This window comes from Lepidochelys kempii, chromosome 1 (genome assembly GCF_965140265.1).
Source record: "Lepidochelys kempii isolate rLepKem1 chromosome 1, rLepKem1.hap2, whole genome shotgun sequence".
In the NCBI taxonomy this organism is placed as follows: domain Eukaryota; kingdom Metazoa; phylum Chordata; order Testudines; family Cheloniidae; genus Lepidochelys; species Lepidochelys kempii.
Window position 1 is genome coordinate 340,557,455 of NC_133256.1, and position 23,734 is coordinate 340,581,188.

At 45.6% G+C, this 23,734-nt stretch overlaps 1 protein-coding gene across 4 annotated transcripts in view; it reads right to left on the minus strand.

The window, feature by feature from the left end:
* Window positions 1-23,734, minus strand: part of LOC140906948 (store-operated calcium entry regulator STIMATE-like) — a 67,642-nt gene that overhangs the window by 29,966 nt on the left and 13,942 nt on the right. For all 4 annotated transcript variants that reach the window (XM_073331920.1, XM_073331928.1, XM_073331937.1 and 1 more), the window contains exons 2-4: window positions 6,341-6,389; window positions 5,217-5,312; window positions 2,233-2,354 (exon numbers count right to left, since the gene is read on the minus strand). In XM_073331920.1, the coding sequence (XP_073188021.1) occupies window positions 2,233-2,354; window positions 5,217-5,312; window positions 6,341-6,389 (267 nt within the window). The remainder of the gene's footprint in view (window positions 1-2,232; window positions 2,355-5,216; window positions 5,313-6,340; window positions 6,390-23,734) is intronic.

Consider the following 23,734-nt stretch of genomic DNA (forward strand, 5'->3'; position numbering starts at 1 on the left):
TTCTTTCTCCCTACAGACCCCCCACAAAAACAACCACCCACCATCCTTTCATCCAGGGTCACATCCCCCAGCCAGATGGTTTCAGCCTCCTCCTTTTTGGCCCTCTAACCACTCATCTGTCAATTGACACAAAAAGACAGCAACCAAGTTACATTCTTGCCCAGATGACCTTCCCCACTTTGAATTGGCTCACCAAATCAAAGATCAGGCTTCTTGTCTTCAAGGCCCTGCATAACTCTTCGACCATTTTGTCCTTTGCTTCTCCAGCAGCTACCTCCAAACCTCCCATGCCACTGCCTAGGCAAGAACTGCCCTGCCTTAGGAAGTTCACAGCACTGCTATACTCTCTCCATTCAAATCCCTCTGGAAGACCTAACTCTCCACAACGTCTGAAGACAGTGATCTGGGCAAGAATGTAACTTGGCTGCTATCTGTGTGTGTCAATTGGAAGGGTGAAGATGAGTGGTTAGAGGTCCAAAAAGGAGGAGGTTGCAGCCATCTGGCTGGGAACCGTGATCCCAGATGAAAGGTTTTTATGCTGTAGGGAAGAAGGATGGATATTAGATGCACTAACTAGCTACAAGAGGCACAACTGCAGGGTAATCTGGGATTGTGTTTACAAAAGTATGAGCTCTCTAACACAGCTTCCATAAAGAAGGTTGCTTTGAGACATACAAATCTCACACTTCACCCCCACCTATGCCTGTTTTTCTAACCGACATTAGACGCTTCTGAAAGCTTACACCCGTTTCAGGAAGAATCATGACTAAACAAGTCCGTTTAAACTAGCTCTCTCTTGGTTTCTATCGGAAGGAACCTAACCTTGCAGGATTAGTTTATTTGTACAGCACTTTCAAGATGTGAAGCACTAAACAAGGGACTGATCCAAAGTTCAAGTCAATGGGAGTCTTTACACTGATTTCACTTTGGATCAAACGCTAATTGCTTAGATTACCAGATGAAAAGCAAAGGGGGGGGGGAAAGGAGTCAATCCTGTTTTCATTAAAATATCCCCAATAATTAAACCTTTAGGGGGTGGGAAAGTGAGAATGTAGCTTTTACTGATGGAATGGTTCAGGAACAGAAGGAATTCTGTAGGACATGCTGAAGTTTCAGTGGGTCTTTAAGATCACAAAAAGCCCCCAATCTTTTCAAAGCAGTAGGGAAGAATTATTTTTTGGTCTTCCCCCTCCGAAAGACAGAAGTACTGTACTCCCTTAACTTCATCTTCTATTTAGAAAGACAAGTGCTACCCTCTAGTGGAAATGTTTAAAAAAACCAGGCTCACAGATCCCAAAGCAGGGGATGAAATAAAGGAAGGATGATGGTAGAATCTCAGAACTTCAAACTGAATATCAGGAATACACTAAGTAATTTCTGAATCCATGATCTAGAAATAGAGTTTTGGGGCCGGATTCTATTCTTTAGGACCTATGCAACCCCAAATGGATGAGACTGCTGGCTGGGCATTTCCAGCTAAGGATCCTTGATTCAAAACACTTCCTCCATCCAAGTGCAAAGCAACCTTGAGTAGCCAACATTTAGAATGTGCTGAAAAGGCTTACGTATTCTCCTAGAGAGGCAGGTTGAATGGGTGCCTCACCAATGAGTTGGAGAGTGAAATTTTTACTTTTGCTGAGTAGGAAGAGCTTGTGGATACTGATCTATTTGTTACCTAATGATTTCATGACATTTTTAATATGAAAGCTAATCTCTAGCACAGGGATTCTCAAACTAGGGGTCAGGACCCCTCAGAGAGTCATGAGTTTATTACCTGGGGGATGGGGTGGAGGGTTGCGAGCTGTCAGCCTCTACCCCAAACCCCACTTTGCCTCCAGTATTTATAATGGTGTTAAATATATAAAAAAGAGTTTTTAATTTATTGGGGGGGGGGTCGCACTCAGAGGCTTCTTATGTTGAAGGGGTCACCAGTACAAAAGTTTGAGAAACACTGCTATGACTGACAGGTACCTCTGAGAATTAACTATTCATCTGAATCACAGAACTGGAAGGGACCTCGAGAGGTCATCTAGTCCAGTCCCCTGCACTCTAGGCAGGACTAAGTATTATATCTAAGTATTAAAGTATCTTCTTTGAATGCACCCAGTGTTAGTTTCATTAGCCTGAATCTTCCAGTAAACATCAGAAGTGTGAACTTGCTGTGTCTTTTGTGCAAAGATGATATAGAAATATTGGAGGGAAAGGAAGAGGATCGGGTTGTCCTACACCTACCATACTCTCCAAAGGCTAGGCATGTGTACTTCCGATGCTCCACAAGCCAGGAGACAACCTTCACACCGAACCAGATCAGCAGCATCCCCAGTGTGGCATCGAGGATGAAATTCATTAGGTAGCTAACAGAGAGGGGAGAAAACACCCTGTGTAACACTTGAAGATTCAGGCTCAGCTGGGTTCTTAGCTCCCAGGGAATCAGAATAGATTCTGATAGATACTTTGGAAATCCCCATTCAGATAAGACGAGCTTCATTATATTCAGCAGTCCCAATTCTCCTTCCCTGTATATTGGTGAGACAATGAAATAACTGCATTAAAGCCAACAGTGCTGTTGGCATAGAATCTATATAAGTGAGAAGCCACAAATGAACGGAGAATTGGGTCCAATGCCTCCCCTGTTCCCCCGCACCTCCCTCTCCTCCCACAACTCATCTGTAAAGTTCTAAGAAGATTCTGTTCATGATATATTACAGGATCAAATTAGCCTGAGAATATCTTCTGTGGCATTTAGGAAATCAGTATCCAGTTTTGATTTATTGTATAGTCATGAACGGTGTGAGATTTTCTTTTCAGAACCCCAAAGAGTGCCTTAAGATAAAGCCCAATTAATGAATATTTCAATATCTAATCTTTCCATCTTTTAATCTATAACCACCGTGGGAACACTTTAGCAAATCTTCCCTCCCCATACACACTGGCTTATCACTGCACTGTTACTCAGTGTTAAGAGTAATTCTCTGGGATTTCAGTAGCCTCATACATGTTTTAAAGTTGCACATGTGCTTAAGATTTTTAGAGGATTGGGGACTAGGCTTTGTATATTTTCTGACACAGAGTCCATGGACAAAGCCTTGAGACACTAAATTACCTTGTTCAGGGCTCAGATTACATGGATGTAAGTATTTCTATAGTCCCTAACATTAGGGTTATCAACTGTCTAATCACACAAACTCAAACACCCTGCCCCTTCCCTAAGGACCCCCCTTCTCCAAGGCCCTGCCTCACTCACTCCATCCCCTCCTCCCTCCGTCTCGCACACTCACTCACTTTCACTGGGCTGGGGCAGGGGGTTGAGTTGCGGGAGGGGGTGCAGGCTCTGGGCTGGGGCCGAGGGGTTCGGAGTGTGGCAGGGGGCTGAGCCTGGGGCAGAAGGTTGGGGTGCAAGCTCTGGGAGGGAGTTTGGGTACATGAGGGGGCTCAGAGCTGGGGCCAGGAGTTGGGGTGCAGGAGGGAGTGTGGAGGTGTGGGCTCTGGGAGGGAGTTTGGGTGCAGGAGGAGACTCTGGGCTGGGGTGCAGAGGGGGTCAGGGGTGCAGGCTCTGGCTGGGCAGCACTTACCTCGGGTGGCTTCTGGTTGGCGGTGTAGCGCGGCTAAGGCAGGCTCCCTGCCTGCCCTGGCCTCGAGTGGCTCGCGGAAGCAGCCAGCCAATGGGAACTGCGGGAATGGTGCTTGTAGGCAAGGGCAGCATGTGGAGACCCCCTGCCCCCACCGGTGGCCGCAGGGGCGTGCTGGCTGCTTCCTGGAGCCGCTGGGCCTAGGGCATGCGGAGAGCCTGCCTTAGCCCCTCTGCACCGCCAGACTTTAAGTGGGCTAAAATCACCCGGACTGGCTTCAGTAACCTCCAGGAGATAGAGCCCGATTCCGGGAGACTCCCGGCGAAGCGGGAGGGTTGGCAACCCTACCGAACACTGACATATATGTTAAGGAAGTCGGGGGGAACAGAGCTCTGCTGCGCTTTTTTGTTTAAACTATAAAGAATCACAGACTTTGCAGATACTCTATTAGAATCGTAGGTTCAACTTTGGGCCAACACCATTTAAAGAGATACTACCAATTTTTTTCTGAGGCAAGTGTTTTTTGTTTTTGTTTTTTCAAAGGCTATAGCTGGGTTTTCAGAGATTCTAAAGCCGGACGGGACCAAAGTGATCGTCTCGTCTGACCTCCCGTATACCAAAGGCCAGAGAAGTTTCCAAGAATTCTAATGGAGTTAGTCAAAACCACTGAGGAGGAGTTAAGTCTAGTATGAATAAAGGATTTGTGGTAAAAGAAAGGCAAACTCTTTCTTTTGATTTACACCCCTCCCCCAGCCTTCAACAATAGTGTGAATGCAAACGCTAGTGCAGGAGAGCCAGAAAGTGACACTGAATGAAAACCAGATGGAAAAACAAGAGTAACAGATTTCAACACACCTTTACGGCTTTAATAGTATGAAGTACTAACAGCACAGGTAAAGGCAGACATTTTAAACTAGGATTCTCCTCTATAAGGCCTGATTTCAGAACGTCAGACGTGCAAGAGACAATTACACATTTAGCTTGCATATGTGCCAAATGCAATTACAATGTACAAATATATTATCCATCAATATGTGTATGGCACTTTACTCTGAGACCTATGGACACTGTACAAGGACTGGGAAGACCTTCCCTCTCCTGCCCCAAACAGGTCACACAGCAAGTCAGTATCAGAGCTGACCACAGAGCCCCTATCTCCAGAATCTCAGCCACCGGACAGCACTGCCTCCCAGACAACTGCATCGGCACTCCAGGAGCGCAGCTGCCCGTTCATTTTTGCACTTCCAGTGGAGTGCCAGATACTCTGGATGCCCCAGATGCCTCCACCCAGATGAGAAACACAGACTGGTAGATCGGAATGAACAGCATTCAGAGGATCTAAGTCAGTGTCTGTTTCTATAGTAGAGACAATAGATGCAAGTGCATTTAGATTCCTCCAGTCCCAACTAGAGAACATTAATGCAAGCGTAACACCGATAGACCCTGGGCGTCGGCGGGAAGGATCGAACCTGGGACCTCTGGAGCTTAGTGCATAAGCCTCTACCTCATGAGCTAAAAGCCAACCAGCTGTTAGCTAAGGCTGTAGAGCAAACTCATTAATCTCTAAGTGGTCTCAGTGCCACTAGATGGGACAGAACACCACACCCAGAAGGTGTGTGGGTTACACAAGCACACTGCTATACTCACAGAGAGCAGGGATCTTCTGCAGTATGACCCGACAGGAAAACATTAGCAAAATGGATGAAGAGGGCACCTATTGCTTGCTTGGAGGTATCATAAAACCTGAAAAGAATAGATGCAACAACCTTTCCTATAGCAGCAGTAGAGTATTAGCTGGCACACGAATCACACTTGCGAAGGTGGGGACCTCAAATCAAGCCTGGCACAAAGAGCTTTTGTAATCCACAGGAGGGATTCCCAGAAGCCCTCACTGAAGTAAATGGGATCAGAGGTAGGCCGGTGCCAAGTGCTTTTGAAAAACCCACCCCCACAAGGAGCAGCACGCGCGACTCATGGATTTACACCATTACCAAACATTCACTTCAGAGAGTTCACTGGACATGAGCCCCCAGCACATTGAATGCAGCATTAGTGAGGGCGCTATTAGGAAACAGGGTGGGGATGGGGCAGGAGCATTCAGCCTACATAAGCCCATTCAGCCTGAGACTGCCAGCAAGAAGAAAGTCAGTGCCAACTGTGATGGTGGTTTTCCCATTTGTATACTGGGAACGGGACTGAATCACCAACTTTGTTCAGAGCCCATGTGAGATGACATGAGACTGTGAAATCTTTTGGTTACTACTGATCTGGGCGGATTTCAGCTGGTATCTTAGTGATGAGAGGTTCTCCTGCATGGCCATGAGGCCATTCAGTCCTTGATATTAGACCTGCTTATACAGCTCTTAGCTACAAATGCACAGGTGTAACAGGCTTTTTAACTTGGCTCTCACTGCAGCGTAACCAACGGTATGTTGGGAACTGCATAAAGCTTTCTGGAGCTAATGAGTTGTTAGTGAGCTGGTAATGCCTGGAGACTTCTCAACTAACAGTAAAAGGTACTGAACAGGGCCAAATACACCGCAGCATTGAGGATTACAGTAGTGCAGTTAATTTCATCCATACTGTGATGGGAACGTTATAGGAAGTAACACCACCGAGAATTTCAGTCTGTTCACGGTTTCCACGTTAAACATTTAGGAACAGGAAGGACCTAGAAGCCCATTAATTATCAGAGTAAACATAAAAAGCCGTTCGGAGAGACAGAATCTATTCCCCTTAGTTCAGAGCTTTTAAAAAAAGCTATTTCTCACCATATCCTCCAGGGACGCCTCTCTTCTTTTGGTTCCTGAAAGCGCTTTACTGTAAAGACAGACAATTAAAGGGCGGAATTACAAGGAAATGAGACCCTACTGTATAATTGGACTAAGCAGCAAGATTAGAAGGTAGGTTGATTAAGACAAACCCTGATATTTCTTTAGAGTCTGTTTTGCCTCTGTTATACTCAGCCCAAGACACACCAAGGCCTTCTCTAACCTAGGATAAAAGGGTTACCCATACATTTAAGCAATCTAGTGTAGACTTTAACAAATGCGACAATGGTCACATGAGAACCATGGGGAGAGCCTCAAGCAGGGGTGGGCAAACTATGGCCCGGGGGCCACATCCGGCCCTTCAGATGTTTTAATCTGGCCCTCGAGCTCCCGCTGGGAAGCGGCATCCAGGGGTTTCCCTGCTCCGGCGCTCCAGCCAGGGAGCAGGGTCAGGGGCTTGCCCTGCTCCATGCATGCTGTGGCTCCGCACAGCTCCCAGAAGCAGTGGCATGTCCCCACTCTGTTATACCAATAAAATAAAAACCAGCAGGATCTTATTAAAGGGAAAAAGGCAAAATACCACATTTACTGTGAATACAGAAAGAATCATAGTAAGCAGTTAGTTCTAGTTATAACATTCCATTCAATCTCATATTTATTCACACATTCATTCATACAAACACACACACACAGGTTCTGCAAGGTTGTTATCATAGTTACCAGCCTTAGAGTTGCTCATGCCAAGCCACTGGCCAGGTGGCCTGGACATGAGGAGGGAGCAGGGCCTTGTCAGATGCTCATCTGATGCTCCTGGAAGTTGGTTTGCAGAATCAGACCCCAAAGTTCTCACTTTTTAGAGTCTATTTTTATAGGAATTTCTTCCTATGGCAGTCTATGGGAATTGCTTCATCATGCTGTTGCTGAATCAATCAGCAGATAGCACATTCCTGACGGCTCCAAGATGTTATCTTGTTCTTTGGTTCTCCCATTCTTGAGGCTGTTGGGTGGATTCCAGTCTGCCCTCCGGGGGTCCTCTGGTTATTTCCACTTGACGCCTTCTTCAGCCGATGGACACTGGATTCTTAGGCTGGCACCTCCCTGATCATTCAGTTATTATCCACACCAAGCATCCATCCACATACATCCTCTATCTCTATTTTAATCACAATTGTTAATACAACAAAAGGGCGGGGAGTCTCTGGGTGCTGTTTCTGTTGTTAGAGTATTGCTTTGAGTCTCTCTCTCTGTGAATTGCTTAGAGAACAGACTCTGTCTTAGAATGTACTAACACAATTAGCAGCTTGCAAGTTTCACACACAGAGGGAGAGAAACAGTACCAAAAACCAAGAGACCTTTTAATTAGTAATACCCTGGAATTTAAACTATGGGGAATCAAACTCATTTGTGATTTTAATACAGAACTTCTTTAATATGATCCAACACCTCCGGCTCCTACATGTAGGGGCAGCCAGGGGGCTCTGCACGCTGCCCCTGCCCCAAGCGCTGCCTCCGCAGTTCCCATTGGCCATGAACCGCGGCCAATGGGAACTGCAAGGGCAACACCTGTGGATGGGGTAGCACGCAGAGCTGCCTGGCAGCGCCTCCGTGTAGGAGCCGAGGGGAGACATGCCGCTGCTTCTGGGAGCTGCTTGAGGTAAGCGCCACCTGGACCCTGCACCCTTGACCCCCTCTCATGCCTCGACCCCCTCTCGTACCCCAACCCCCTGCCCCAAACTTCATCCCCCTCCTGCCCTCCAAACCTTGGTCCCAACCCAGAGCACCCTCCTGCACCCCCAACCTCTCATCCCGCACCCCCACCCAGAGCCGCACCCCAACCCCCAATTTCATGAGCATTCATGGCCCGCCATACAATTTCCATACCCAGATGTGGCCCTCAGGTCAAAAAGTTTACCCACCCCTGGCCTAGAGTCTACCATTTAGATTTGGCCAAGACGGGAGACTCAGAGCCAAGCCACGGGATCCAGTTGAGCTTTGCAAGCTGGAGCATGAGTAGAGACACGAGAACTGATGATACACCTATAAAACTACCAGACAGTTAACACCAGAAATATGCTCACTAGCTTGGCTCAGGCTCTGCCACTCGGAGTCAGGCATGCCGCTGACCCCAGGTGCGTGCTGTTATTAGCTTGCCTACTTTTAAACATAGCACTGCAATTTCAAGGATATGAAGGATGTGAGCGCAGTATTTCTTGCCACAAAAAACTGGACTTTAGCAGACAACCCTACAGTGGCAGCTGGCTGCACTGGGTTACCTCGGACGTCTAGGATTTTATCAGTCTAATCTGAGCATAGAACTTCTGATTCCCATTCCTAGCTCCTGGTAGTCTCTTTAAGCCTCAGAGATGGTGACCGGATTACCACTGTTACCCTATTAAGTTCCTAAATGTCAGTTAAAGATGGTTTCTAATTGGGAGTGAGAAAAATGATTCAGAAGAGAGACAGACACCTGGCCCACTCCAAAAGGAAGTGAATTTTAGCACTATAAACCTCCAAAAAATGGAAAGTAACATTTTAAAGCTACAAGCTTGATTTAAGTCATGGGAGCCATCATCAATATGTTATCCAACTCGTGCATAATAGGAGTTAACAAATGGTTGACTGCGACTGAGCATGCAGCATGTACAGTGCGGGCAAGTTCATCTTGATAAGAACAATTTCGTTTTCACGTCTCCCAAGTCTGAAAGCGGAGGGGTTTGTATTTAAAACACGTCACTGCCACAGGACGGAAGCGATATCCTGAACTAAACCAGGGGCATGGCAGAACAGCTCCTGAAGGCCAATAACCATCAAGCTGGTGTTACTAAAATCAGCACAGAGAAGCATTTACAATCGGTGGTAGCCAAACTTAAGTGAAGACACTCCCACAGCTAGGTCGATGTAAGGCAGCTTACATCGACCTAACCATGTAGCGTAGACCAGGCCCAAGAGCATGTCGGTCCACTTGTGAGATAGGTATCCACATCCTGTTTTAAAGAGAGGAAATTAAATCAGAGAGCTTAAGTGACTGGCCCCAGGTCACACCAGTAGTCAGTGGCAGAGCTAGGAATATATTGAATTTCTCCAGACTCCTAGCCTGGTATTGTAACCCCTTGCCAACATTCCTTTCTCATGTATAAACAAAGGCCGCAGCGATACACAGATTCTCACTTGAGACTCTCCTGGAAAAGAGAACTAGGTTAAGGGTGGAGTGGATGCAAGATGCAGTTGTAGTGCAGATCAACACTTGTCTGGGCACAGGTAATGGGATTTTGCGTTCATTTCAGAGAGTGCTCATGCACACAGACTACATCACTATGCTTCCCTTGTCAGCCCTGGAGGGAGAGGGAGTTACATTAGCATAGGGAGAACCTGCGAAAGCAGCAGGATCAGGGAGAGATGGAGAAAGACTTCCTCAAATACAGATGGATGTTGCAGTTGAGAAGCTGATGTCCGTAGCTGTGCTAAGCTGGCTTCAAACGTGTTACCTCATCTGAGGTGCCTGCTTTCCATAAGGTGGTTCCACTGCAAAGGTCTCCAGAAGTGCCTCACACTCACGTACCCCCCAGTGACTGGAGTTTTGAGCCATCTACTTCAACTGCACACCAGAAGTTAGACAGACATACGTGTGTCTGTCTGTCTTCGGGCTGGCTGGCACATACCGCTCTTGTGCTTCCTCCCACAACTCCCAGAGGAGGAGGCCATTCTCAGTGATTTTCCTATTGATGAAGACTGAAAGTTATCGAACAACTGCAGAAATTCATTTCTAGCCCAGCCACTTATCTCTGCTCCCACGTTTATCATCCGGGGGGGGGGGGGGGGCTCTGTGCAGATACGTTCCAAGGTAGTAATGGGCTAGAGGCACGTTTGGACTGGAAAAACTGTTTGTCAAGATTGTTTTGGCTTGTACTGTACATGGCGACACAAGCATTGTAAGGTGGTCTCAGAAAGGGCAAAGTCGATATCCCAAAGAGCTTACAGAAATTGTCCGAGTCGATGTTTGTGTGGTGCTTAGCAGAATGTGTTATGGCCCCTAGGTCCCAGTACAAATGGTAACTACCTGACAATCTGAAAGCAGTGAGTATAGCATCAGATCCAAAAACTATGGCCTTCCAACTAAGTCATATGAATCAGGAAGTTTATTCTAAAGAGAAAGTCAGTAATTAAACACAGAAGTTGGTCTGATTTAGTTGGTGTTGGTCCTGCTTGATTTAGTCGGTGTTGGTCCTGCTTTGAGCAGGGGATTGGACTAGATGACCTCCTGAGGTCTCTTCCAACCTTTATCTTCTATGATTCTAAGATGGATCACAGCAGGCCATTTGTTTTGAAAAGCTTTGCCAGCTTGAAGGGGGACCCCAACACAGTTATTTGGAGTCAGTGATTGTTTTCCTTCCAGGTCAGAAAGTTTCAGACACTACAACTACCAAAAAAACTGTTGCCCCCCCTCTCATCCCATTTCCCAGGGGTGTACTCCAGCTGAGCCTTCAGTGATAGATTGATGGATAGTGCCATCTAGTGGGAGGCTGGGTGATGCCATGTCACCAGGATACCAACACACGTGAGCATCAGTGAATAAGCGTGATGTATAATCCCATTAGAGAAGATATTGCTAGGGGATATACGGTGAACTCTAATAGCTGAACTCTTATCAATGTACTAGACGTGCCGGCTGAAGTAGCTAGGCATGATTATTAATTATATTAGCAATGGTCAAGTAGTTACTAAGCTGATGACAGAAGGAGTCTGAACAGGCCTTAAAGTGGGGATAAGACCGGCTACCTTGAAGCCACTGTACTTAGGCTCTGCAATCTACTTGCTTTTCAAAACATTAGAAGATTCAAAATAGGTATCTGCTGAAACCGCTGCCTATCATGCCACTGAACACTGTCTCATTTTCTTGTACTCCCCCATCCACCTGTTGTCTCTTCTCTTATACGTTGGTTGTAAACTCTTTGGGGGGGGGTAAGCACCATCTTATTATGTGTTTGTGCAAAACCTGCACCAGGGTTCATCACTAGGAATCTTATCATGATACCTGCAGAGATCTGCAAGCATGGAACAGGGAAGTAAGTGACGCTGGGAAATTCTGTCCTCAACTTTCAACGGAGGCTCTCAGAAATGCTTTACTCACCCTCACAGTAGAGGAGCAAGGATAAGTTATTTGAGGTTTGTAAAGAGTATCCTTGTTCTAGAGACTGGGGCACAGGGAAATTCAGTGATTTATCCAAAGTCAGATAGGAAGTCTGTAGGCAAAGCCACCTTGATTGCACTCTTTGCATGCCAAGGCAATATAGATATGTCATAATAAGTACCAGCAGTGGTAATGATTGGAGATCTGGGTAGCCAGACTCCTAACCTTGGGTTCCAACTACTAGTCAAGCCACACCCTCTGCATTTTTCCATAAGGTAGGAGATTTTGTTGACAGGAACAGACGATTTGCCACACTGTATCAGACAGAAGTCCATCTAATCCTGTAATACATTAACAGTAGCCACTACCAAATGCTCCAGAGGAAGGTGCAAAGAACCCTTGTAATCAACAATTATGGCATAATCTGTCCATATGGGAAGTTATTTCCTAACCTTCCCCACCACCACTGAGTGGACCTCAGGTATTTTACTTCTCTCCTAGCGTTGCCCACTCGTGATTTTGTTGAGTCTTGCAATTTGGTGTTTTTAGAGCCCCAGCTCTCAGAATCTTGTGATTAATAGACAGATTTTACTTTCATAAATTTCTAGCCCTCATAGTTAGGGGAAAAAGCCTGAAAATGTGACCCCTGAAGGCTCAAAACACCAGAAGGCAAATAAAGATTCTAAAGATCTGTCATGGTTCCTTCCCCACTCTGAACTCTAGGGTACAGATGTGGGGACCTGCATGAAAACCTCCTAAGCTTACTTTTACCAGCTTAGGTTAAAACTTCCCCAAGATACAAACTATTTTATCTTTTGCTCTTGGACTTTATCGCTGCCACCACCAAACGTCTAACAGATATATAACCGGGAAAGAGCCTGCTTGGAAACGTCTTTTTCCCCAAAATCCCCTCTTACCTTTACACCCCCTTTCCTGGGGAAGGCTTGATAAAAATCCTCACCAATTTGCATAGGTGAACACAAACCCAAACCCTTGGATCTTAAGAACAATGAAAAAGCATTCAGATTCTTAAAAGAAGAATTTTAATAGAAGTAAAAAAGAATCACCTCTGTAAAATCAGGATGGTAAATACCTTACAGGGTAATCAGATTCAAAACATAGAGAATCCCTCTAGGCAAAACCTTAAGTTACAAAAAGACACAAAAACAGGAATCTACATTCCATTCAGCACAGCTTATTTTATCAGCCATTTAAAGGAATCAGAATCTAACGCATATCTAGCTAGATTACTAACTAAGTTCTAAGACTCCATTCCTGTTCTGTCCCCGGCAAAAGCATTACCCAGACAGAGAGAGAGGGGCTTTGTTTCTCCCTCCCCCCAGCTTTTGAAAGTATCTTGTCTCCTCATTGGTCATTTTGGTCAGGTGCTAGCGAGGTTATCCTAGCTTCTTAACCTTTACAGGTGAAAGGGTTTTTCCTCTGGCCAGGAAGGATTTTAAAGGTGTTTACCCTTCTCTTTATATTTATGACAAGCTCTCATGATTTAAGTCTGATTTTTGATTGCATAGGGGTGATAGTACTTTTAGATAATACACAGGACCATGCATGGAGACACAGGCCTTTCAGTGTAGCTTGAAGATCAACAGGACTGGCATAGTTTGGACCAACGGTGGGAATAGATTCCAAAGCAGAGGGGTCTCTGACGCATAAGCATTACTGGCAAAGCCGTCTAAAGTTGAGAGTAAGTGATCCCAACATTCAGATGGTGGAGTCTAACTTAGCTGTTACCACTCAAGAAAGATCTTGGAGTCACTGTGGATAGTTCTCTGAAAACATCCATTCAATGCGCAGGAGCCATCAAAAAAAGCTAACAGAATGCTAGGAACCATCAGAAAAGGGATAGATAATAAGACAGAAAATATCACATTGCCTCTATATAAATCCATGGTACACCCACATCTTGAAGACTGTGGACAGATATGATCGCCCCATCTCAAAAAAAATAGATATATTGGAATTGGAACAGGTACAGAGAAGGGCAACAAAAATGACTACGGGTCTAGAACAACTTCCATATGAGGAGAGATTAATAAGACTGACTTTTCAGCTTAAAAAAAGAGATGACTAAGGGGGGATATGCTTTTTTTGCCTCTGTCTTCACGAACAAGGTCAGCTCCCAGACTACTGCACTGGGCAGCACAGCATGGGGAGGAAGTGACCAGCCCTCTGTGGAGAAAGAAGTTGTTCAGGACTATTTAGAAAAGCTAGACGTGCGCAAGTGCATGGGGCTGGATGCATTGCATCCCAGAGTGCTAAAGGAGTTGGCGGATGTGATTGCAGAGCCATTGGCCATTATCTTTGAAAACTCATGGCGATCAGGGGAAGTCCCGATGACTGGAAAAAGGCTAATGTAGTGCCCATCCTTAAAAAAGGGAGGAAGGAGGATCTAGGGAACTACAGGCCAGTCAGCCTCGCCTCAGTCCCTGGAAAAATCATGGAGCAGGTCCTCAGGGAATCAATTCTGAAGCACTTAGAGGAGAGGAAAGTGATCAGAAACAGTCAGTCAGCATGGATTCACCAAGGGCAAGTCATTCCTGATTAATCTAATTGCCTTCTACGACGAGATAACTGGTTCTGTGGATGAAGGAAAAGCAGTGGACGTGATGTTCCTTGACTTTAGCAAAGCTTTTGACGTTGTCTCCCACAGTATTCTTGTCAGTAAGTTAAAGAAGTATGGGCTGGATGAATAGACTATAAGGTGGGCAGAAAATTGGCTAGATTGTCGGGCTCAACGGGTAGTGATCAATGGCTCCATGTCTAGTTGGCAGCCGGTATCAAGCAGAGTGCCCCAAGGGTCGGTCCTGGGGCCAGTTTTGTTCAATATCTTCATTAATGATCTGGAGGATTGTGTGGATTGCACCCTCAGCAAGTTTGCAGATGACACTAAACTGGGAGGAGTGGTAGATACACTGGAGGGTCGGGATAGGATACAGAGGGACCTAGACAAATTGGAGGATTGGGCCAAAAGAAATCTGATGAGGTTCAACAAGAACAAGTGCAGAGTGCTGCACTTAGGACGGAAGAACCCAATGCACCGCTACAGACTAGGGGCCGAATGGCTAGGCAGCAGTTCTGCAGAAAAGGACCTAGGGGTGACAGTGGACGAGAAGCTGGATATGAGTCAACAGTGTGCCCTTGTAGCCAAGAAGGCCAATGGCATTTTGGGCTGTATAAGTAGGGGCATTGCCAGTAGATCGAGGGACGTGATCATTCCCCTCTATTCAACATTGGTGAGGCCTCATCTGAAGTACTGTGTCCAGTTTTGGGCCCCACACTACAAGAAGGATGTGGAAAAATAGGAGAAAGTCCAGCGGAGGGCAACAAAAATGACTAGGAGACTGGAACACATGACTTATGAGGAGAGGCTGAGGGAACTGGGATTGTTTAGTCTACAGAAGAGAAGAACGAGGGGAGATTTGATAGCTGCTTTCAACTACCTGAAAGGGGGTTCCAAAGAGGATGGATCTAGACTATTCTCAGTGGTAGCAGATGACAGGACAAGGAGCAATGGTCTCAAGTTGCAGTAGGGGAGATTTAGGTTGGATATTAGGAAAAACTTTCACTAGGAGGGTGGTGAAACACTGGAACGCGTTACCTAGGGAGGTGGTGGAATCTCCTTCCTTAGAAGTTTTTAAGGTCAGGCTTGACAAAGCCCCGGCTGGGATGATTTAACTGGGGATCGGTCCTGCTTTGAGCAGGGGGTTGGACAAGATGACCTCCTGAGGTCCCTTCCAACCCTGATATTCTATGATTCTATTCTATGATATGATAGAGGTCTATAAAATCTTGACTAGTGTGGAGAAAGTGAATAAGGAAGTGTTACTTACTCCTTCACGTAACACAAGAACTAGGGGTCATCCAATGAAATTAATAGGCAGCAGGTTTAAAGCAAACAAATGGAAGTATTTCTTCACACAACTCACAGTCAACCTGTGGAACTTATTGCCAGGGGATGTTGTAAAGACCAAAACAAGAGCAGGGTTCAAAAAAGGACCTCCATGAACTTTTCTAGTTCATCAATGGCTACCAGCCAGGATGGGTAGAGATGCAACCCTATGCTCTGAGTGTCCCTAGCCTCTGTTTGCCAGAAGCTGGGAGTTGACGACATAGGATGGATGACTTGATTGCCTGTTCTGTTCATTCCCTCTGAAACACCTGGCACTGGCCACTGTCAGAAGACCGGATACTGGGCTAGATGGACCATTGGTTGGACCCAGTATGGCCGGTCTTATATTCTTAAGTGCTTCTGTTGACAGTGCACAGGATGGAATGCTTCAAGACGGCATCTAGTAGGCACATCCCAACCCATTTAGGGCTTAATAGGTCCAATTCAAAGCATTATATGTCACCTAAAAACCAGGCAGCAGGTGGAGATCATGGAACTCTGGTGCCAAGCAAGCAGCCACCTTCTGCACCAGCTTCAGGTATCAGGTTGACTTACTGAGTAGCCCCACAGAGACTATGTTACTGCTCTGCGTTCTAGGTCTCAGAGGTATGGATCACAGTAGCTATCCATGTGTCTAGTGGTTTATTTTTTAATTCCGCTGAACTCTTCACCTCAGCGATATCCAGTGGCTGTGAGCTCCACAGGCAAAATATATGCTGCATGAAGCAGAGCTGAACCAATAATTAATTCTTCAGTTTGGGAGCCAAACCAGTTTGGTGCTAAACTGATTTATTGGGGTTTCTTACCAAATGAAAACAAAAAAAATTGTTCTGGGTCAAAACAAAATTTTTCAGCTGACCCAAAATGAATTTCTTTGGGTTTTAAGTGGTTCTTTTAATTTTTTTTAAAAATTAAAAAGTCAAAAGCAAGAAAAAAGAAAAAAACTAAAACTTCAAAACATCATGACAAGGACAAAATGAAGCTTCTTGACTTTTTAAAATTTATTTTTGGCCTCTCAAACGAGATTGAGGTCCCACTACAGAATCGGGTCCCAGACCAGTGGGAAGAGTCCTTTTAGGAACCAAGTAGACATGTCATGTGAGAACTCCAATTTGCCCTGGACAAGCTGCACCTTGATGGAGGAAAGCACAATGTCTTGATGCTTAAGGTGCAGCAGGTAACCAAGGATGGACTGTAAAGACGACCTTATTGGGGAAATGCCGTGCCTCTCTACCAGCAGGCAAACCGCTTCCACTTTGTCAGGCAAGTTGCTCTGATGGAGGGCTTTCTGCTTTCCAAGAGGACTTGCTGTACCTGACTGGAGCAGGTCCTTTTCTCCGGGTTCAGCCAGGCAGCACCAAGCCATGAAGGTGAAGGGAGGGAAGGTTCGGGTGCAGGAGCCGACCATGGTCTTGCGAGAGGAGATCCGGGCGGCTGGGCAGTGGCCATGTGGGAGTCACAGCCAGATCCATGAGCATGCCAAACCAATGCTGGTGAGGCCACGCCGGGGCCATCATGATGACTCGCGCCTTGTCTGCTTTGACTTTTGCCAGGATCCTGCTGACCAGCAGAATTGGCGGAAATGTGTACTTCAGATTCCCTTCCCATGAGAGAAGGGAGGCGTCGGTGAGGGACCATTCGTGGTGAGAGAAGGACCTGCTGAGGCGATCCGCCAACGCATTCTGGACACCGGGGAGGTGCGACACCTCAAGGTGGATGTCATGCTGGATGACAAAGTCCCACGGTCAGAGTGCTTCGTGACAGAGTTGACGAGCGGGCTCCCCCTTGCTTGTTGATGTAGAACATCGAGGCCATGTTGTCTGTGAACATCTGTACCACTTGACTGGAAAGATGTGGCAGAAAGATTCCACAGGCTAGGTGGACTGCTCTGAGGTCCCTGATATTTATGTGCAACGTCAGCTCTTCTAGGGACCACGTTCCTTGGGTTTGCAGCTCGCCGAGATGCGCTCCCCAGCTGAGGTCGGAGGCATTCAATATTAGAGATACTGAAGATCGAGGACTCTTGAATGGAACTCCTTCCAGGACCACCCTCGAGTTGGTCCATACTGCAGGGAGGTAAGTACCTTCAGTGGGATCGTGATGACTTTGTCCAGATGATCCCTGGACTGGAAGAAGACTGTCAGCCACTGTTGGAGAGATCAAAACCTGAGCCTCGCATGGCGGAAGACATAAGTACATGCAGCCATGTGACCCAACAGCCTGAGGCAGACCTGGGCTGTGGTGAGGGGATATGCAGAGATGCTGGCAACGAGACCTGGACCATCTGCCTAAGTCCTCAGAACGGTGCCGATCACTAAGCGAGCAGCTTGGGCGGTCCCAATAGTGGGGCTGAAGGGACAGGCGCACCTCCATGGGTCTGCACCGCGTCATCAGAGATCAGCGTCTGGAGCCCGACAAGTGGTGCCAAGTCCGGAGGCTGGAACTTCGTTGGGCGGGCCACCCTGTGTCCGAGGTGTGGTAGCTTTGTGTGGGTGAGCACTGGCGGGACACTCCCTGTGGTGAGGAGTGGTGTTGCACTGATGGGGACTGGTGGAAAGGTCCCAGGGCAGGTTTACCCCTGGAATGGGGCACCGCCGTAGCCAGTGTGGGTGGCACCGGTAGTGCTAGGATGTCTAACCTGCTCGACCTGAGCTGGGGCCCAACTCCCGCTTGGAGGCGAGGAGCTGCCCCTCACGGGTCTTTGCTCCCCTCCAGCCCTCTCCTTCCCTTTATGGGATGTAGGGGATTGTCCCCTCCCAGACTTTCTTTGCTTTGACCCAGGTACCAAGGAGGGAGATCGGCATTGGTCCAAATACGGCACCAGCAGAGTGCTCCGCATCAATGGAGCGGTGCTGGGCAGAGTCCGATCTGGATGTCTCCGATGCCAACGCTGACTCCACAAGGAGTGCCCAGAGACATATGTCCCGCTCCTTTTTTGTCCAAGGTTTGAAGCCTTTACACATACGACACTTGTCGCTGATGTGGGTTTCGCTCACGCACCTCAGACCAACTACTGTGAGGATCGCTGATGGGCATCGGCTTTTTACAGCGGTCACAGGGTTTGAAGCCTGGGGACCAGGGCATGCCCCATCCCTCGGCTGAGTCCCGTCCAGGACTAACTAACTACTACACTAAGTTAAAAATTGTTAATAGTTTTCCCTATGTACAGGAGAAAAGTTTGCAACAATGGTTGAGAGAGAGAAGGCTTGCCGAAGCAAGATGACATTCCAGCACCATTACTGGCACTAAGAAGAAACTCAGGGTTGGGAGAACCGGTGGCGCCCTTTATACCGCGGCATACAGCGCCACTCCAGAGGGCGCCACAGCCAGGCCCCTACAGATACCGCTGAGGGAAAAACTTTCAGCACCTGTGCATGTGGCAAGCACACACACGCCTACAATGGAATGGACATGAGCAAACACTCAAAGAACCACCAGTATTTGTGCATTTCTCACGGCCACTCCCTTCCACTCAAAGCCAACTTAATGGGTTACCTAGAATGTCCAGCTAGTGCAGCATGCTGCAATTTTTCTTCCAAGAACCACCAACCATGCTACTGATCTGCAATTTGCAATCCTGTCAGCAAGAATCTGGGTCTATTGCAAGTAGTCTTCCAAGCCTTGAATGGGCTCACACCCAGTTACCCACAGAATGGCCCTCTGCATTCCCTTCACTTCACAGCACAGCACACTTGGAGCAATCCAGTGGGATGCTTTGGATTATAAACGCTAGTGTTCCAACTCATGGGAATATGGCTCATGGCTTTCTCCTGATATTGGCCAGGCCTCACCCTGCTCAGCTTTTGAGCACTGATGCTATTAGAGCCTCATGTGGGATGGACAGTTGGGGATCTCATCTCAACACCCTATGCACCAGAGAGAAAGCAAATTTAATACCGATCAACTCTAAACAGACAACAGCAGATAGAATTCCAGTTTAAGTTGAAACTAAATAAATCTCTATTAGATGATCCACGTGGACCAGGACACTGGACATTAAACTACGTTTGCTGGGCTGGAGACCCAACTTCCAGTCTTCTCTCCCCATGATAGCACTCCTTCAAATTGCTCATCATACAGATAAGTTTGTAAATGCTAGGCCTCATGGTGATTCTAGACTCCAGAGATAGTGAATGACCTGCCAGTTTATCCAGTCAAGCTTTCTAGCATTGTAGCCTCGGGACCCAGCAAAGCATTAGCACATAAGAACGGTCACACTGGGTCAGACCGAAGGTTCATGTAGCCCAGTATCCTGAGTTCTAATGCCAGATTACCTCAGAGGGAATGACCAGAGCAGGTAACCAGCGAGTGATCCATCCCCTGTTGCCCATTCCCTTCTGGCAAACAGAGGCTAGGGACACCATCCCTGCCCATCCTGGCTAATAGCCATTGATGGACCTGTCCTCCATTAATTTATCTAGCGCTTTTCTGAACCCTGTTATAGTCTTGGCCTTCATAACATCCTCTGGCAAAAATTTCCACAGGTTGACTGAGTTGTGTGAAGAAATACTTCCTTTTGTTTTAAACCTGCTGCCTATGAATTTCATTTGGTGACCCCTAGTTCTTGTGTTATGAGAAGGAGTAAATAACACTTATTTACTTGCTCCACACCAGTCACAATTTTATAGACCTTTATCATATCTTCCCCTTAGTCGTCCCCTTTTTTCCCAACCAAAAAAGTCCCATTCTTATTAATATCTCCTAATACCCCTAATAATTTTTGTTACCCTTCTCTGTATGTTTTCCAATTCCAATATATATTTTTTGAGATGGGGCGACCACATCTGCACACAGTATTGAAGATCTGGGCGTACCATGGATTTATATAGAAGTAATAGGATATTTTCTGTCTTATCTATCCCTTTCTTAATGATTCCCAACATTCTTTAAGTGCCATTTCCAGTCTAGTTTGGAAACATTCCAAGCTGCCACCACTTCTCTATGGAGATTATACAGGACTGACACGTTATTGCAACAGAATGTGCATAGTGCTTGCTATCAAAGGATGGAAACGGAGCCTTTTTTGCAATAAAATTAAATTTCAAGGCTACTTGTGTCTCTTGTTCTGTGCATGAGAGAAAGGATTATGGGCCAGTTCAAGGCTGTTCAGCTGGAGAAAGGTACTTCAATCCCACGTCTAAGATCTGTTAGAGCTGCAGTGCAGAGAAATGTATCAAACTGGAAGGGAGTAGCTGTTTAACAGCACCGGCAGACCACTGAGCAAACTACGCAGCTGACCATTAACCTGGCAGCAGGAGCTTCCGTGATCATTCTCATTGCTGCCCTAATGGAAAATGACACGTTATGTATCTAGAACTGCTCAGGCTAGAAAGACAGTAATTCTGTGTGATAAGATGACAAAGAAGAGGTAAGAAGTTAATGGCGTGGTGCCTTGTTGAGCACGGCTTGTCACGCCTCATTAGATTTAAGAGAGTTATCCGAGACTGTAATTATCAGAGACAGTAAAACTGTTGTATTAAAGATAAAAGCAAGTATTATAGAGAAATAATTAACTGCTTAATAGGGCATTTACTGGGTAGAGCTGTGGCAGGCTGTCTCTGAATTAAAAGCTAGAAAGCCAGCCAAGATTACTGGGGTTTAAGCAGGCAACTAGTTCAGCAGCTGTGACCTAAAAGGTCATTGGCGACGTTAAATCCACATAAAGATGACTCTGGGTTCTTTGAGAGCTGAAAAACCCTCTGGGAAGAGATGAGTTTTTTCTTCCAGAGTGCAGTTTCCACAATATATTTCCAGTAAATACAGACTGAACAGTAACTGGATGATGTTTTGGGAAGAATACAGGGACCTTCTGCAAATGAAGTAAAGACATGACACACGCCCATCTACTGAATGGATGGTGCAGAATGGACTAGTGGCTTCTAGGCAATAGGGCACTGGACTGGGACTCTACAGATATGGATTCTAATCCCAGTTGTGCTTGTGGCCTGCTGCGTGACGCTGGGTCAGTCCTTTCATCTCCGACACCTCTCTTCTAATGCTTGTCTATTTAGAGTGGTGCAGGACGAGTTGTGTGTCCATCTAGTGCCTAATACAATTAGGCTCGAATGAATTCGATATCTGTCCAAATGATTTTAAAAAACTGAAGTTTATTTGATTTAAATTTTCACAGTGCTGGGAATTTCTGGAGTAGAGGCACTCAAAAAGCTAGATCTTTATTAATGGTTAAAACAAATTGCCAACATCACATGTTAAAATATACAAATATCCTTAAAATCAACAGATCAAACCCGTTTTTACTATTCATTCATCTATTTGTAACAAGCCTAATTCAAAAGTCTAAGTCATAGATTTTGACTAATGCAGTCTCAGGATGCATTTTTCTTTACTTATCTGTAAATGTTGATTATTATTGATCGAAATAATTTTCCCCTCAGTTTGTATGCATACAGTCAAATCAACATTTGTGGATAAAAATCGAATCCTCCCAAGCCTACGTATAATGAGTCCCGATCTCATTTGGTGCCTCTAGGTGCTAGTGTAACACAAATAATGCAGATTGCATGTTTCATTTACTAAATGTGCATTTACTGAGTAGAAAAGCAAGTAAAAACCAGACCGAGCTCACATTCCTAATCTCTTTCTAATAGGTGCATAGGTGTGAGGATTTCTGTAGCATGTCTGAGCATGCACGAAAGTTAAGGTGGAGTCCAGCTTCATTCATAACCCCTCTTTCCTTTGCTTATAACTTGGGCACAGAGTGTCTTTGGAGCCCACATTTGTCATGCTTGGTGTCAGCCCGGAGATCAGTTGTTTGGAAAGACCAATCAAAAACTGGTCCAGCAGTTTGGAGTTCTGAAAATATAAACACAAGCACAGCTGACTGGGACCTCATGAGCAGAAATTGTACACAACTCAGCCACTAACCAAACTGACTGAATCTAGGATAGTCCCTCCATTATATGGGTCTATGGGCAGAGAACTATTCAGCCATTCAGTTGTACACAGCACTTGAAAGTGTTCAAGAAGCTTTACAGGACAAATAGAAAGACATGGGAGCTGCCCCAAAGTGGTCACAATCTAATTTTGAACATGTGACTAGCAAAAGTAACAGTAGGAGGGGACGAAGTAAAGCAATGAACTAACAAGTGTAGTCAGTGCAGAGGTGTTTGTCCCATTTCAGCAATTGTTAATCCAAATAGGCTGTAGTGGTTTCATAAATCTTTGAGCAAAGGAACTTTGGTTCTTTAGCTCAAGTAATAGATGCTCATATTTTTAAATCTAGAAGTCTCAAGTTCAATCCTTGATGGCTCACCCAAGATCATTGTCACATGTACACCTTGATGGCCGCTTAGACTTGCTTCTAATGGGCATCCTAGAAAGATGGCATATTAATGGAGAAATCAGAGTTTTGCATCCTGAAAGTTAGTGAGTTTGAATTTTTTTTCCATTATGTCATAAAATACTAGAGTAACTTAGCCTGCTGGGACATATGAGATGTAGGGCCATTCAGCGTGAAACATTTGGACTATCAGAACCACTGAATCATTTTCTTCAAACTTGTTTCGGTTTGTAGATCTTAAAGATTCACAACTCATGCCAAGTTTGAAGACAACTAATATTAGAAGTTAGTGTTTATCCTCACCAAGGCCTAGAAACATGTTTAAAGGAACGGTGACCACTTCAGTAGTATTTAAGTCAGGCCAGTTTTGAAACACTTCGTGCACGTTTTAATTAAGTTGTGTTCCTCCCTCTCAGTTTTACAAAACAAATGGATCAAATTTAAAGCAGCATGTGCAATTAGTGAAAGGCTTTAAAGATCCATTTTCTACCTGTTGAAATCAACCATTCCAATTAAGAAAAAAGTTTCAGAGAGATCTAAAGAGAAGACTGCCCTCTTTAACACTTAACATTAAAATGGGATGGAAACAGGATGCTTAATAGACAGGAGGACAAGTGCCAGTGATAAAACAGACTTTGAAAAGACTGATCCTCTTCATACCTCATTTCAACACTGAAGTGGCTCTACATGATTTGTCTCATACAAAATACTGTAATACACCTTTCCGGGCTGGAGGAATACAGGCTGTTTCTAATCTTTCCAATTATTAAAGTGATTTTTCTTAATAATGGCCTGTAGCTGAAATGGGTCTCCAGATTCACATTTCTGCTATGAGTGATGCATAATTTCACTTTAATACCATTTCTTTAAAATGCATGGATCTGTAGACTGAAGAAAGAGTGAGCTCAGGTCTATAAAAGTAGGTTGTTTGTTCTAGCTGATAGTAAGTAGTCTGTTCGGGTCTTTCCGGTAAATTAAGCTCTGCAAGTAGGTTTCAAAGTGTAGAGGCCTATTATAATAAGAACAATATCAATAAAACACCAAACATCCTCCTAACCA